The 16718-nt window shown below is 31.2% G+C and overlaps 3 protein-coding genes across 7 annotated transcripts; 1 reads left to right on the forward strand and 2 right to left on the reverse strand.

Annotated features, from left to right (window-relative positions):
- Nucleotides 1-2205: 2205 nt before the first annotated feature.
- On the forward strand, nucleotides 2206-12196 carry LOC140667560 (solute carrier family 2, facilitated glucose transporter member 4). Of its 5 annotated transcripts, none has more exons than XM_072895629.1 (8): nucleotides 2206-2323; nucleotides 5370-5440; nucleotides 7671-7802; nucleotides 7890-8163; nucleotides 8339-8629; nucleotides 8785-9191; nucleotides 9498-9769; nucleotides 10071-12196. In XM_072895629.1, exons 1-8 carry the CDS (start codon nucleotides 2296-2298, stop codon nucleotides 10171-10173), a joined length of 1578 nt encoding a protein of 525 aa, XP_072751730.1. In that variant the 5' UTR covers nucleotides 2206-2295; the 3' UTR covers nucleotides 10174-12196. The 5 variants fall into 5 exon arrangements, with proteins under 5 accessions (XP_072751730.1, XP_072751734.1, XP_072751732.1 ...); XM_072895630.1 differs by lacking the exon at nucleotides 2206-2323 and adding an exon at nucleotides 4504-5194; XM_072895632.1 differs by lacking the exon at nucleotides 2206-2323 and adding an exon at nucleotides 6809-6946.
- Nucleotides 10746-14370, reverse strand: LOC140667565 (solute carrier family 25 member 35). Its single transcript, XM_072895640.1, has 5 exons — nucleotides 13866-14370; nucleotides 12561-12942; nucleotides 11847-12065; nucleotides 11462-11576; nucleotides 10746-10948 (listed from the first exon to the last, which is right to left on the reverse strand). The coding sequence occupies exons 1-5, from the start codon at nucleotides 13895-13897 to the stop codon at nucleotides 10746-10748; spliced, it is 951 nt and encodes a 316-aa protein (XP_072751741.1). The 5' UTR covers nucleotides 13898-14370.
- A 646-nt stretch (nucleotides 14371-15016) lies between these two features.
- Gas41 (YEATS domain-containing protein 4 Gas41) lies at nucleotides 15017-16431 on the reverse strand. The gene is made up of 4 exons (XM_072895642.1): nucleotides 16245-16431; nucleotides 15852-16133; nucleotides 15580-15760; nucleotides 15017-15498 (listed from the first exon to the last, which is right to left on the reverse strand). Exons 1-4 carry the CDS (start codon nucleotides 16290-16292, stop codon nucleotides 15326-15328), a joined length of 684 nt encoding a protein of 227 aa, XP_072751743.1. The 5' UTR covers nucleotides 16293-16431; the 3' UTR covers nucleotides 15017-15325.
- Between the last annotated feature and the right edge of the window lie 287 nt (nucleotides 16432-16718).

Genomic DNA, 16718 nt, shown 5'->3' on the forward strand with positions numbered 1-16718 from the left:
ACAAATCATAAAATTAAAAATCTTCACAATAGATAAGATGTTACGTATCATACATTATACTAATGCGTTGTAAGACATATGTGTATGCTTAATAATGCATTTGCAACACTCTTCCGGATGACGTGAATGAAAGATGCTTCGTAAACAAAGAAAGAGAAGGACATATGCATTGAAGATTACCTTTTCTTCTGGCATATGTATTTTTTCATGTCACCTGCGAAGATTAAATATTCTCGTTCTAGTATAAGTATTTTGTAATTAGGATTGTATCAAGATTTTTTCTTCCAAAATTAGAGAATTAAAAAGTGAAATGACTGAAAGAGGACAATAAATTACACACGGTTGTTGTTTATAAGCACATCGCGATATTATGTAAACATATCACTGATAACATCATGATATTGCGTATACATATTCACTTGAGTCTTGATGCGAAAAATGAAATAAAATAGCTGTATAAAGTGGTTTTAAAATTCTAGATCACACGAAATAAAACGAATTTAATAAAAGGCTAACAGTTGAGCAAATTCGTATCGACGCGATCGCGAATTTAAAGTTGAACCAAAGTCCTTTGAATGAATGGAATTAAACATTGCTTATCGTACGAAAACTTGTAACATTTATTGCAATATTAAAAGACATTAAAAAATATCTGCGATCATTTCCAAGCACTATTATATATTTTCATACAATCGAGCCTTTCTACGTGTAGACGTTTTCCATGAATATTTATGACTGATTTATGACAAATCTAAATATTGCTGCTATTAATTATCTCGAGCGTACGATGAAAGCCGTCTTTAATATATTATTCCCAAGATCAAGCTAATTTTAATCAGTCTCTTTTTATATAGTTAAAAACAGAAAAGTTAACGAAATATTTTAATTAGTAAATGTATAGATTATCATCGATGAATATAAAAAAACAGAGACGGACACGTATAATTAAGCTGGGTGTGTCGCGACACACAAAATACGTTAAATGTATACATTATTATATAATTTTAATAATTACATGTAAGGTGTTCATTCACTCTTGCACTATCATTATCGATGACCTCGAATCTTGGATTGTGCTGCGCGATGCGATAGTAAAGACACACTTGCTTTTATACAGGGTGTCCGGTAAAGAAATGAAATCAACGTTCGTGAACAGGTAGAGCGAATTAAACTGAACTGGAAAGTCCTTTACCATTTTGCGATTTTCGCAATAATTATTGCTAAATTAATTAAAAAATATCGACCAATTCGCGCCAATATATTAACGCTCTGCGAAAAGACAGTCCGCTGGCACGTGGTCGCTAGGAACACAACGAGAATAGACAGCCCACACAGAAAAAAAGAATATTCTTACTTTGACAATATCTTTAGTTTCAAAATCTTGAAATGAGATTATATTGCATTAAATAAAGAAAATTGGCTTGAATAAAGACATTTTATATAGTTCAACCAGAAAAAATATTTTTGTTATTGAAGAATAATTTTCTTGAATGGAGAGGAAGAAATATTGAATAGAAAATAACACATGTTCAAATCGGGGATTATAATTTTTTAGAGTTAAAATAATTATTTTATTCTTGAAATAACAATTGTAGTATTGAAATAAGATTATAATATTGTTGAATTTAATATTTTTAAATTCTAAGAAGATTATAAATTGTTGCGTATATATGAAACAATGAACGCGTTCATATGAGTATGTATATAACTTTTGATTTGACATATACTTTTTTTCTGTGCACTGTTACACGATTATTATGCGTGCGACTAGCAACCACGTGACAGCGGGTTGACATTTCTCGCCACGTGCTAATACGAATTAGTCGATATTTTTTAATTAATTTTTTAATAATTATTACGAAAATCGCAAAACGGTAAAGGACTTTTGTGTTCAGTTTAATGCGCTCTACTTTTTCACGAGCGTTGATTCAATCTTTACCGAACTGTATAATAATAATAATTCTGTATAATAATAATAATAATTCTTTATCGAGTATTAATTACACATTTGATTCAGTTTCGACGCGTGCCTATTACTGAATTAGATTCGAAGATGCAAAATAGTGCACACATGCTATCAATCAATAAATTCGTGTTTAAATCACACGAGGCAGGTATATTGACTGTCTACTGCTATCATCAACCGATACACACAACTGTGACAACATCGGCAACTGCTGAGATAATAAAAAGACACAGAAAGGAATGCATAGCCGTTAGTCGGATCAGAGTCCGCGTCGATGCTGGTTGGTGTTCGAAAGCCGCGATTGCAGTAACTTGTTTACGTGCTGGACGATGAAAGACTCGATGGACGAAAATCAAGGTACGTATACGACTACGTCAGAAATAAGAGACAAAAAACAGGAATTGAATAGAGAATCGTATGGGGAAAAAACCAGAAATTTCAAGAATTTTTTTACAAAACACATGTAAAAAATTACAAATTATAAAAGATCTTGTTGAGAATTTTACATATATGTATATATTGACTATTTTAAAATTAAAAATTTCTCCAATTTATTTTATTCGATGCATCTGTAGTCTGTGGCACCGATCAAAAACGGAATTCTAATATATACCACTAAAAGATGTTCAGATTTTCTAATATTTTTAATAATAATCTTTATATAAATTTATTATACTAAATAATAAATTATTATAAGATTTTTTTATTCGAGAGAATTGAAATTGAATTTCAATAAATTTTTGTTCAAGTCTATTTAAAGCATACTTAGCGGTTTAGCAAATGCCATCCTCGCTGCTTGTGATGATGCAGCGATAATGGTAAAGTGTGAAGAAAGCAACTATCTATTTAAACGAGAAATTAAATTACATTAACGATCTAAAAAAAAAAAATATATATATATATATATATATTTTGATGAGAAAGAGAATGAGTAATACTATATTTTTAAAAATATGTATATCTTAAAAGATAAATATGACGATACAATTGGAAGTAAAATGTCATCTACGAAAGGATGTATAAGTATGTTTATATATATATATATATATATATATATATACTTTCATTTTACCAGTGAACCATAAACTTCGTTACTATTTTTACGCGCGTCCGTTCAAGGATTAATGCTACACATGTTACAATCTTTCACATAAAAAAATTTTGAATGCATAAAAACGTTCGTCACGCCCGTGCTGATATCAGTTTATCAATATTGTATATCAACGCGAATTATGCATATGCATGTAACCAAAAATAAGTATCCTTCTCCATAGTTTTGTTTGGTTTCTTAAATTTCTGTGCCGTGCTCGCGAATCTAGTTTCATCTAGTCCAGTATTTTTGCAACAGCGAGATGTATATAATATTATACAAAAACAGACGAGTTACATACATGATCCAAAGAGCAAACTCCTGATTAGTCATTATACTTCCTCTTTCTCTTTTGTGTTCACCATTTGTCATCACAATCCACATTCCTAGGATGAAATGAATGTATCTGTTAGGAATAAGAAAGAAATGAGACAGACAAAGTTATACAGAAAGATAATGATTTCATAAATGAAACGGAAAGCTAAAGTTACATGTAAAGTAACCACGTCGATAGTTTTTATTTATGCTCAAAGTAACGAGACCTGTTCGATTTTATTTGCATCTTTTTATTACTTTTTTATGCTTTTCCTTTATTTACAATAAAAGAGATATTCAGATTTTGCAAGCAGAAAGAAAAAGAAATAATATCTAGAAAATGTACCTAAGAAATGGAATTATGATAAAAAGTAACTGGAATTGTAAATAAATTTCAACATTCTTTTATGTTATGTTTTTTTTTATAAATTAACATTACAATTATTAACGAATTCTACAAAGCCACAAAAGTCACACGCTGATGCATAAATATTCAAATGTATGCATGAAAATGTAACGTTTAACATATATATATATATATATATATATATATAGAGTGTCCAAGAAAAACTATTTCATATCATTCCAGTTACCAAAAATAGTCATTTTGACATTAAAGTGATTATTTTTGCTGTGATACAATATTTTGTCTCTTTTATCAAAATTAAATAAATTTCTTTAAACTGCACTAAAAATTCCGCGTTAAAGTAAGACAAGTATATAGAGGGCGTCCGGTAATGATTTGTATATGTATACATATGACAGCATACGCTCGGCGTGTCAATGCTTGACATATGACATAACATTAATGCACGTATATCAGAGCGCGTATATTTTTCATACTTGGCATGCGTCCAAATCTCATCTAACAAATCTATTACATCATGATCTAAATTTGTGTTAAGACACTGACACATCCTGACGTCGAGCGTACTTGAAAGTCGAAGAAAAAAAAAAAAAGTCATGACAGAAATCTATAAAAAAAAAAAAAAAAAAAAAATAAAAAAATAAAAAAAAAAAAAAAAAAAAAAAACACAACGTTTGCATTTAGTAAATTCCTTTTATAGGAAATTATATAATATCCCAGGTAACAAAAATAGTTATTTTGACGTCAAAAGTAGTCTTTTGACGTCAAAATAATTTTTGCTAACTGGGATATTATATATATTGTCGATTTCAACTCATATTTACAATTTCTACTATTCAATTCCGATTATAATTCCATTTTAATTATATCGAAAGTGCATTGACCGTAACAATTTATTTACACAATCGAAAGAAAAATAGAATATTAATAAATGTCATAAAATTGTATTTCGAAAGATACGCGAGAAATGACAGATGAAAAAAAAGTTTGCATTTTTTTATTTTACTTCTTTTTAATCATATTTGTAAGACACGCTAAAGAAGAATTACATAAAATAAAAAGATATATACCTATACGTATTCAAACTAGGCGAATGCATCGCGAAATTATGCTTGCGAAACTCTTGACTCGTGCGTCGTGCGTCAAATTGTCTCGAAGTTTGCAAACCATAGACTTACAAGCGAACAAGATAGGCAACTTCCCAGTTAGAGAGAACGCACATGGGTATAGTCACACTGTCACATGATTGGCTGTCAAATAGAAACATTTTCAGGACTGTAAAATTTCTCTATTTCTCGACAGCCAATTGCGTGACGTTGTATCTACCTGCGTTTCCTAGTTGAAAAGCTCCATTTATTGATGATATCGCATTCACCATGCGTGAGAAGTTTGTCAACGTCAACACGCTGCATTTAATTTCACTCGCACTGCACATCCCGGATTTCAGACATGATAGGTAAAAAAAATCTTTTTTTTGGTCGTATTTATATTTCACATTTTTATCGTGTTTTATATGTTCTGAAGATGAAAGTACACATCCGGGTGTCTTTCTCTCGAGAGGGAAAAGAGAAAAATTACGAAACTTCATTGATTCACACAACCGAAATTTCACACGTTCCTTACACTTGCAGAAACTGATGTTTCCGCGCTGTGCATTGACGTTTCAAAGGTGAAATCATTGACTGAAGAATCGCGGAAATCCGTAAGTCCTTCCCTCGCCTCGTTCTTTAGAATGCATTTTAATTTTGTTCTTGGAGTGTCGTTACTACAGTTATTTTTGGATCTTATTCAAAAAGATATGTCCTTTATTTCTATTAATATTTTTTCCTATTTTTTCAATTAAAATGCTAATTAATCTATATATTGAAATAATTATCTCACTGTCTATATGTAAACATTCACAATGAGTAGTAAGAATACAAAATATATGAAAAGGAAATATTTCTTTAAATTATAAACTTTATATATTAAGAATTTGTAGCAATAAAGAGGTTTATATAATATATATATAATTTTTTTTATATTATATAATTATATAAAATCAAATTATTGTCAGCAATTAAATTAGAAAAAAATATATATAATATAAACATATAAGAAAATATAAAATATAAACCTATTTGAATAATAGCATTAATAATATATATTAACAATTATTTATTCTATTTAAGCCTGATTTGGTTATCACAAAAAAATAACACATAACTTAATTATTCTATCATATCATTTTCATCTTTTTGAATATAATTGTCTGCCTTTTAATCACTCGCAATTCTGTCATTAAAAATATGTGGTTTGTTAATTTTTTTATGTATTTAAAAAAGTAATTTTTAATTTAATATTATAATCTTGGTAAAAATATTTTTTCTCTCACTCACAATTACATATTTTTCATTATATATTATACAATATTGTAATACATTAATAAAATTATATATTCCTTCACTAGAAAATTATTATCTTATAAAAAAATTATTATTTTAAAATTTATTGCTTTGATCTGTTTAAAAACATTTAATAAATTCTTATTGCTGTGAGCCGTTATATATAAGAAATTTACTAAATTATTGAGATATACTATCTGTATCTTCTTTCAATAATAGAATCTTAAAGTGTATGATAAAATAACAGACATTTAGAGATATATATAAATGAAATATTATTTTAAGAAAATGCTGAGATTAAAATATTAAAATATTGCTAATAAGAGAGTGCTTTGCTAATATAACATCCATGATATCAATTTCAATGCATGTTTTTTAATAATAAAATATATCCTGCAAACTCAAAAAATGTCTATGTATATTTGTACGAGTATTATTGGAATCAGAGATACTTTGTGTATCATATACCTACAGACCTGATACATATATACATACACATTGCAAATATGAATATTATATATAGTCCATTTAATTTTCAATTGAAAAAAAGGAGTATTTTTTAGTGTGGTATATGTGAATACATGTGTACAAGTGTGTTCTAGTTGTCTTTAAGATAAACAACCTGAGAGTATAACTGTATTTTCTATGATAAATTCATAATAATGCATGGTTGGCTATCTGAACAGTTTACAGGTATGTCGACGGTGTGTGGTTTTATTGAATTTTGTTCCATCATTCCGTCCTGGCTTTCCCATGTTATCACTGATTGGTCTACGAGGGTGCAACACACTTCATATTGCTTACGATGCTTAATTATATGAGTGGTATGGTCTTCTGTTTTTTCATATCATAATTTTTTAAGAGATTGGTGAAGCCTCTTTGTCATTTATAAAAATATTAAATATATTCGTTATTTGATACAAGTAAAAGTTTTACGCAAATTGGAAATTGTCGCGCAATTGCTTTTCTTTATATTACTCAATTTTATTCTGTAAAAAATTAATAAAGAAAATGCAATATTCATTAAACGATTCTAATAGTTGCAATGTTTATTAAACAATCCTAATATTTGCTTTACATTGATAAATGTCAAACTACATGACTACATTCTGTATTACAAACAATTTTTATCGATTCTTATATAAAGCGAATATTTGAAGATTCCACTGTGTAATTGGACCATGATATGAAATTGTCAGAATTCAGCTCTTCATCGCCATGTTAAAACTTGTACCAACAGATGCTGCAAGTTATGTTTACCTGCAGATTATATTGATATAACTCATGTATTGTTGTTAATCTAATTAATTTAATTATTTGTTATTTGATTATATTGTTAAGTATAGAGAATCATTAGATTCATTAATTACATTAATTGACTATTTGTAAAAATTAGTAAAAAATTCTTTGAGTTATATTGCTTTTGTTACGCAGAATAAATATTATTATGCGTAATGAACCATTCACCTTTCACTTAAAAGCGATACGTTAGAAATGGACACTTTTCTAATATAAAGTAGATGTTAATCTATATAATTTCTTTCATAGGAAAATAACAATGTGAGTGATGCCGATCCAAGAGGTTGGACCCCGCTGCTGGTACTGGGTGGTGCCACTTGCTGTCTGGGATCAGCATTACCAGCAGGATATAACATAGGTGTTATGAACAATCCTGCTGATGTTTGTAACTTTTCAATTTTCTTCAATTCCATCAAACGCAAAATATCATTGAAAACTATTTATAATACTAATATTTTTGGCTTTTAGCTTATGAAATCCTTCTGCAATGATAGCATCAGGGAAAGATTTAATGTACAATTGTCCAGCCACGAGCTGCAGATACTCTGGTCCACCATAGTATCCGTCTTCCTAATCGGTGGTGTATCTGGATCTTTAATCGCTAGCTGGTTAAGTGATCGGTTCGGACGGAAAGGTGCTTTGAGTGTGGGTAATATCTGTGGAATTGTAGGAGCTATTCTCTTCTTGCTTGTACGAGACTTGAACTCGGTCGAACTTTTCCTGCTTGCTCGAGTGTTTGTTGGTAAGTCGAGATATCATTTAATGTTTTTTTTCTTTTTTTTTTTTTTTTAATTGGGCTAATTAATACAATATTTAAGATTGAATTGAAAAAATATAAGGGCAAATGTAAAAATCTTTATTCTTTCAATTTGATTTTTAAATGTTCAAGATTTAATAGTTTTTCGAATTGTTTGTAGGACTTTCTGGCGGTCTAGCCACTGCCTTGCTTCCGATGTATATGACGGAAATAGCGCCTTTAAAATTACGGGGTGCTGTCGGAGTTTTATGCCAATTAGGCATCACCTGTGGCGTGTTGATAGGTCAAATCGCAGGACTAGAGACAGTCCTGGGCACTCCGGAATCGTGGCACATCATGTTAGCGGCTTTCTCACCGTTATGTGTTGTTGCGTTGTTCGTAACTATCGTTTTGCCGGAAAGTCCAAAGTATTTGTACATAATCAAGGGAGAACAGGGGAAAGCTCTCAAAGGTATATATATATATATCTTTTAAAAATAACAATCGCCCAAGTATGTATATTGTATGCAAGGATTTTGACTTTTACACAAGAGTTCTCTTGAATTTGTAATCACTCCACTATATTTATATTTGACTTTGAGTTTTCTAAAGTTCAATTTCTTTTAGCACTCTGTCGTTTACGCAATATGGATATAATGCTCTTGCAAAACGAGATTATCAATTTGCAACAAGAACTGGCTATGAGATCGACAACCGAGAGATGGAGTATCCGGCGCGTATTGCAAGAGCCTACTGTGAGACTGCCGTTATTCCTAGTGTGCCTAACGCAATCTGGCCAGCAACTGTCCGGCATTAATGCAGTTTTTTATTATTCGAATTCGATATTTCTGGGAGCTGGTCTCGGAATTACCGGTGCTCAATACGCGACTCTAGGCACTGGCGTCGCCAACGTTCTCATGGCAATTATCTCTGTGCCGATAATGTCGTTATTCAGTAGAAGGAAAGTATTGTTTCTGAGCTGTTACTTGTGCGTGGGATGCCTAATAGCTCTATGCATCTTTATTCTATTAATTGTAAGTATATATGAATAAATTAGTTTTATTATGTATTATTTTATTATGTATTATTGAGTTAATAATAGATATAAAAAATATAAAAATTTCTTATAATTATATATTATAGTTTTTTAATAAATAATAAATATTTTTAATAAATTTTTATATTAAGTTAATAATATATATAAAATATAAAAATTTCATAATTACATATTGGAATTTTTTAATAATATACAAGTGGTAATTTAAAATAATTTAAAGTAATGTGAAATTTCAACATGATATAGGATAAAATGTCTTAAAAATTGACTCGTCTTTTTACAGCATACAACTCCGTTCATGCCAGGACTTTGTACCGTCGCGGTACTCGCCTACGTTGTATTCTACGGTATCGGTCTCGGCCCGATACCATATTTCATCGGTTCCGAACTATTCGACGTTGGTCCTAGACCTGCCGCTATGTCGTTAGGTAGCGTGTCCAATTGGGGAGGAAATTTCATCGTCGGAATGCTATTTCCCTCGCTACAAGCTGCGATCGGCCCGTGTGTTTTCCTAATCTTCGCCGGATCCACATTGATTTTAGTACAAATCAATCGGTATGTAGTTACGGTACACGTAATTATATAGGGATGGGAAAGTTACTTTTAAAAAGTAACTAGTTACTGTTATTCGTTACTTAAAAAGTACCTGTTCGTTACTTTTTTAATGTTAAAGCAAAATTAAAAATTAAATAAAAAATATACTTTTGTAATATATTTTATTTAAAGAATTAATAATTAAAACATTAATAAAATATCAATAAATTTTTTAAAATTTTTATTTTAAATTTGCAAAACCATAAATAATAAGGAAAAAATTTTAAAACACTCAAAGTATAAATAAAAAAATTTTTTACAGAGTCTATTTGCCCGAAACACGAGGTCGAAGTACAACGGATATAGCGGCAGCCATGACTCGAGGTTTTAAGTCGAGACCGAATGCCATGCTGGATCTACCATAGCTCTAACGTGTGATTAACACGTAACTTAAGTATTTTTACGTAACGGTTAGGTACTTTTTATACGGCTTTTTAACGGAATCGAGTCATTATTACGATACAAATGGTATTCGCGCATTATTTTCATTCAATCGCACGTCAAACAATCAGTAAACAATTCTTCCGGATGCGAGAGTATATATAACTTATTTGAGCAAGAGCCAAGTATGTGTTTTGCAAACGAATTTTATACGTACGACTATTTATATATATTCATTATTCTGCGAATTGAAAATAATGGCGTAGAATAATATCTTACACACGTAATGAGACGATTAGAATACGCGGCTAAGATTTTTACATTTATACAATTTATCTCAACACGTACACGTGTCTATAATTATAAATTTAATATTGCAATCACAATATTAAAAAGAATCACTGCCGATATATGACATCGATTTATCCCAATAGATCTGGAATATTTAATATTCATTGTTCTCGGAAAATTTACAAAATTCTTATTTCTTCTGTATCTACATAGTTTACATATACATATATAATTTATTTTTTTCAAAGTACACTACCGCTCATTGTCAGTCGATTCGTATTCTAAACTTATCGTACAATTGATCCAGTTTTTCGTAAAACACCAAGCATAGAACCGTATGCGGCGCTATCCTCATCCACGTTGGGAACGTTCCTTTGTATAGGCCGGTTAAACCCTCCGTGCGAAATATTTTGACGAGCGCGTCTCCGAGTCCTTTATACAAGGCACCTTTTCCGGTTGGGTCTGTCTCTGTATTTGACAAACAATTAATCTTTAAAATATATACTATCAAAGGTGTTTTGTGAGGCTATTAAAAAATTTAACGATACACTTTCAAATTCTTCAAGTTTTAAGCATTTTCTCTCTAGCTCTCTCTTTAATCAAATCTTTTACATTAAAATTCTAAAAGCTTTACGACTGCGGCATATTTATAGTAAGTCAGATGTAAGATCGTATTTATAGGTAGGTACGCGTACACATACTGCATTATATTTATAGTCGCGCATACCAAGTTAATGTTATCGTTATAGTGTACGAATGCGGATGCGTCTTCTGGTTGCCAGCGCAAAAGAGAATTTTATTACCGGTTAAGATCTGCGAATAGAGATTTTTACGTTCCTTACGAACGAATATGTAATTCGACAAGCGTTTGTACAAACTTAACATTTTGCGCATCGTTCATTGATATAGTATTTAACAACCGTGGCCTTTGGTAATATAGCACAGTTTTAACGCGTAAACATTCTCGCACAGCATACTCACGTTGATTATACAACCGTGTCGCCAGGACATCGAACGGCTGCATGGCAACGGCTACGCAACTGCCTCCAATCGCGGAGGCGAAGAAGGTCAACAATATAGGACGGTCTGGAAATATCTGAGAGAAATTAAAAACGCTCCATTGCCTTGAAGACTCACACTGGGGAACTATTCTAGGTGCCCAAAATTAGAATACTTTTTAAATATTTTTTTTATTAGTGAAATTTAAATTATTATTATTATTATGGGGGGACCTTTTGTGCGATCGTTTCGTTTCCTTTAGTTGCTCGTCAAAGTTGTTACGCGAGCAAACAAAGGAAATTTTTTTCCCCTTCAGTGTGAGGAGGAGAGTATTTAATAATAAGACTCGATATCAAATGTTTCTTACATCTAGAGAGCGTAACCAATCGGACGCCAATCCGAAGGTAGTCAACTGCGTTGCCGAGCCGACGAACAGGCGCGGCAATCCAGCGTGCCATCCTCGATATAGGCCTGCGACGCCGCCTTCCACCCACAAAGACTTAAAAGCGTCCCATGATCCCGAGTAACTGTGCTGATAGCCCACGGCAATGGATGTTGCGGATTGCGATTGTAACTGCGTCTTGACCTAGAATAGTTACACGATGTACTTGTAATATGTACAAACTTATGGCGTTCGGCGTCCTTATTAACTACATTTTTTAAGCACAAAAGTACTTATAGCTCTATATATTTTTATTAAATCAATTTTGGTCCCAAGATATGTATTTATCGACACACTTCTCTGCGACTACTATACTTTTCTTAGCTTTTATTTTTTAATTGTTCACACTTTATGTATTAACAAACACGTAACTATCAACTTGGCAATGAGAGCCATACACAGATACGTTAATGCGTAAAATTCTTTAGAATTCTTACCGCGAAAATTGAATTATGCACAGGGTACATATTTTACTTGGTGTATTTTACCAAGAAATAGATATACCGCCTTAAAGAAATGTAGGCGAGAAACAATATCGAGGCGAATGTATTAATATTAATTTTATCTTGGACAAATTATGTATTGGTTTCCATGAGAAAAAAATAATTCAAAAGCGCGTTGTAGTTTTAGTGGAATTACCAAGTAAAATGGACTGCCAGCCGCGGCGCCAACGCAACCGGCGAGGCCGGTCACCAGGACGGTCCGCAGGACATTGGTGTTGCCTTGATCGTCGACGATCAACCCGTACCTCTGTGCGGATTTGTACATGCCCAAACGAATACCGTTGAGCACCACTTGGAAACCGAGGGCGGGCACGAGTCCGGCCTGCAGGGCAAACAGACCCTCATGCTTGACTATGAGATACGCCGCGTGCAGGGTGTTTTTGTATATCTTCTTGTACGAGCCGCGCGCTTCCAGTTCACCCTGCAATTGCAGTCGCACCTTCACAACGTCCACGGGATTCGTGAAGAAGCCGGCGCCTGCAGCTGCCAAGCCGCCAATCACGTATTCCACGCCCGGCCTGACAGATAAAAAGAAATATGTAATAGAATCAACCCATACAGCACAGAAGGCTAAAAGACCATCAGATATCTTTAAGTAATCTTTTAGGGACATGTGCTGTCTGAGAAATGATAATTTTTAAGATAAGTCACAATTTAATAATCATTTTATCTCTATTTCTACTAATTAATGAAAATAGTTGTACTAATGTATAAGAAATGTCAAAAAATTTCTTTACTTAATTTTTTTAATTTTCATATAATTTTATATAATTTTCATGTAACTTTTCATAATTATATAATTATATTATTTATAATTTATATTTATTTTTTATTTCTATATATAATTATTATTTTTATAAAAAGAAAAAAAAATTATTTTATACAGAATAGATCAATATTTTTAATTTCTTCATTTTTGCTTGATTTCGCGCGCATTGTAATCTTTTCTTCTTTTGACCTCAATTCACACATTCTCGTGTTCTCAGAAATCATCGGATATAAATACAATTATATATCGTCTATTCCGTTGACACATATATTATATAAGTTTCAAAATTAAATAAATGGTCTTTAAATTATAAAAAAAAAAGATAAAAACTCAAAAATAAATAAATTAAAAATAAAAGATTTTAATATCGATCTTTGGACTTTCTATTTTGGAAACTGGCTCTAAGCTCTAAATCGAAGAAAGAATAAGCTAAAATAAGCTCAGTACACAACTTTACATAGTCGCATCGAAATAACTGGCCAGTTTTAATTTTCTTCTAGAATTTTAATTAACACCGATTGGACAAAATAAAGTCCAACCTCGCTGCCACAGTTTCGATTATTATGTAATAATTGTGTATCACCGGTGACCGACAAGTTGGACAACAAAGCGGGTCGAGTTGAGAGGACAGAAACGAATCGAAAAAAATCACGACGATCCAACGAAACTTACGGTTTTTTATCGCTGCTGGACGTGGTGCTCATTTCTCGGAAAGAGTGGATAAGTATCCAGTTTTTCTGGTGTTACGCTGTGTCACCACGCAACACGATTCCGTCAACACAATTTACGATTCACATATATCGGACGCGGCGCCGGTGTCGCAAACTCGTGTGCCGAGTGTCGAGATCAAGTCACAACTATCAACTATGTACTAATTCCACAGAATTTTACATCATATTCCACATGACTTGCGTGCACGTGACGATGACTACTATCACGTTTATCATACATTTTTATCAGCTCGGACTAAGGAAGAAGCCGTGGTTATCAGTCTTCAGAAAAATATTTTCCATACAAAATTTCATCATTTTTGACCTAAGCAGACAGAAATCATCCATATCTCTGACTACATTATGTATTTTATCTCAAAAAATATACACACGAGTAATTCAAAAAGTAAAATTAGGAAAAAAATTAATATAAATCGAGCTTCTCTGTATGTAAAGCTAGATTGACAAAATTATTAGGCACCCTTAAATTTTTCGTATTTTTTATTTTCTAAGTACTAAAAAGATTAAAAAATTTTTAAAAACTATATCGATAGCACTTTAAAGCTGAAATTTCAAGCTTTAAAATTTTTTTTTAATTTTTCGTTTGCGATAATTTTTCGCCCAGTATCGATAAATTACCGATAACAACTTTAATACGTTATCAGACATTAAAAAATTTTTATATTTTCCTTGTTCTGTGCTTTAAAAAAGAACATTGTTTGGTTTCTTAAAATTTTATTGTATTTTTGCACTCTGCAACTCGGTCAAAAAATTTCTCTCAAAAAATTTAAGTCAAGTTCCATGAACTACTAGTTTTTTACAATTTTTTAATCTTTTTAGTATTTACAAAATAAGAAATACGGAAAATTTAAGGGTATCTAATAATTTTGTCAATGGCTGTATATATCAAGATAAATCTATATTCTAATAATATCTAAATAATTGAATAAAACTATCTCTTTCTATTTGTTGATTATAAGAATAGATCAGGTCACAATAAATTTCTCTTTCGCTCTCAAGTTTATTTCATACTTATGTTTATTGAGCAAAAAATGATAAAAATTATGTATAAATAATTTTATTTTTTTTAAATTTATTAATGATATAGGTATATTTTGAAGAAAAACTTGTATTGCATATTTTAATATAACATGAATCAGAATATATTGAATTGAATTTATTTGTGAATTATGCAAATTTTAGACTTGAAATTTTGTCATGGTCAGTGGATTGTTTTTCACGATTCTAAAATTTGTATGTAACTTTACAAATGTAATTATAGTTGAATTAGAATTAAATTTACAATTATAACTAAAAGTTATATACATTTTATACAAATGTGAAAAAAAAGTATTTCCGCATTCTTTGGAATAACCAATGTAAATTTATATCTTACTTGATTTTAATTTTAAAACATTATTATTATGTAACAGATAAACTTCCACCAGCTTTAGAAATCTTTGCAATCTCTTCCTTGAATTTTGCAATAGTTTCTTTTGCCAATGTCAATTTTTCTTTGAGATCTATTACTTCTACTCTTATTTTGTTGCGTGCCTCCAGAATATCTTTCATTGTAGATTCTTTCTTTGCTTCAACTGTAATAGTAAATACCGAAATTTATTAAATTATAATTAAAAATCATTGAAAAGAATGTGTGTACTATTAATTATACTAACAGTCTGTATTATGCCGCCAAACACCAAGAGTTATTGGTCTACTGGAATTTAATAAATGTTGCATCAACGCTGTTGGATCTTGAAAGACTATTTCCTCGTAAAATTCAGAAACTAGACTTTCTTTCCCTAATTGTATCTCAGGTGTTGATTGGAATAACTTTAGCACATGATACATTGTTACCTAAAATTATAACATTTTCATTTAATCAATAAAATAATAATAAAGTCTATAAAGTACATTTTTCTAATCATGCGGCAAACTCTTCACTTACAGGACGTTCATTTGGATCGTGAAAGTAGATTTTAATGACTATCTCGAATTCTCCCCAGCCAGTTTCTGTTAATTCAAACGGCGGCTTGGTAACAATTCGATTAGGATTATTGTAACTCTCGTGGAGTTTAAAATGCACCTTTTTCACATAAGAGGACATATCCTCATTGTGATACGGCTTGACATACACAGTCCACTGATGCGTATGACCATCCTCCTCCCTCTTTTTGTCAAAATAACGTGCCACATTGCCGTAAACTATCGGCTTGACAATCGTAACTCCCTGTTGAAAAATAACTAATGATATAAAATAATGTCAAATTAATTTGTCATTTTTAGCGCCAAAATATAGTTTTAGGTTATGTCGCCGAAACATTCAAGCGTGACATTTTACCTTTACTCTACCGCCAGAATCCGGACCGAATTCGTTTGTAGACGCCATTATTCTCGTGATAAACTCGAAATCATATTTCTGAGATATTAAAAGTTAATACTTTTTAAAGTCAATTCAAACAGCATAACACTCTCTCTCGAGTATCTTCAAGCTCTCTCTCTCGCACACATGTTTACTGTTTCCTGATAAAGTCACTAAATATAGTGACTTTATTTCCTCAAATTCCTGAGCGCTATCTGACGGACGACGAAACTACTAGAAATCAACAGAGAGAGAAGAGAAAATCGCTCTATTCGCTTTGAAAATGTAATAAATTCTTTTGCGAGGGAAAAAATTGAAATTGTATAAAATGTTTGACATTTTTTTTTTATTTTATCATCAAACATCTTATCTTTGCCCCCCCCAAGTTATGGTAAGAGCATTTGTATAGAAAAAAATGTTTGAAATTTTGTGAAAAGAATTCTTTTTATATAT

Source organism: Anoplolepis gracilipes, chromosome 7 (genome assembly GCF_047496725.1).
Source record: "Anoplolepis gracilipes chromosome 7, ASM4749672v1, whole genome shotgun sequence".
In the NCBI taxonomy this organism is placed as follows: Eukaryota; Metazoa; Arthropoda; class Insecta; order Hymenoptera; family Formicidae; genus Anoplolepis; species Anoplolepis gracilipes.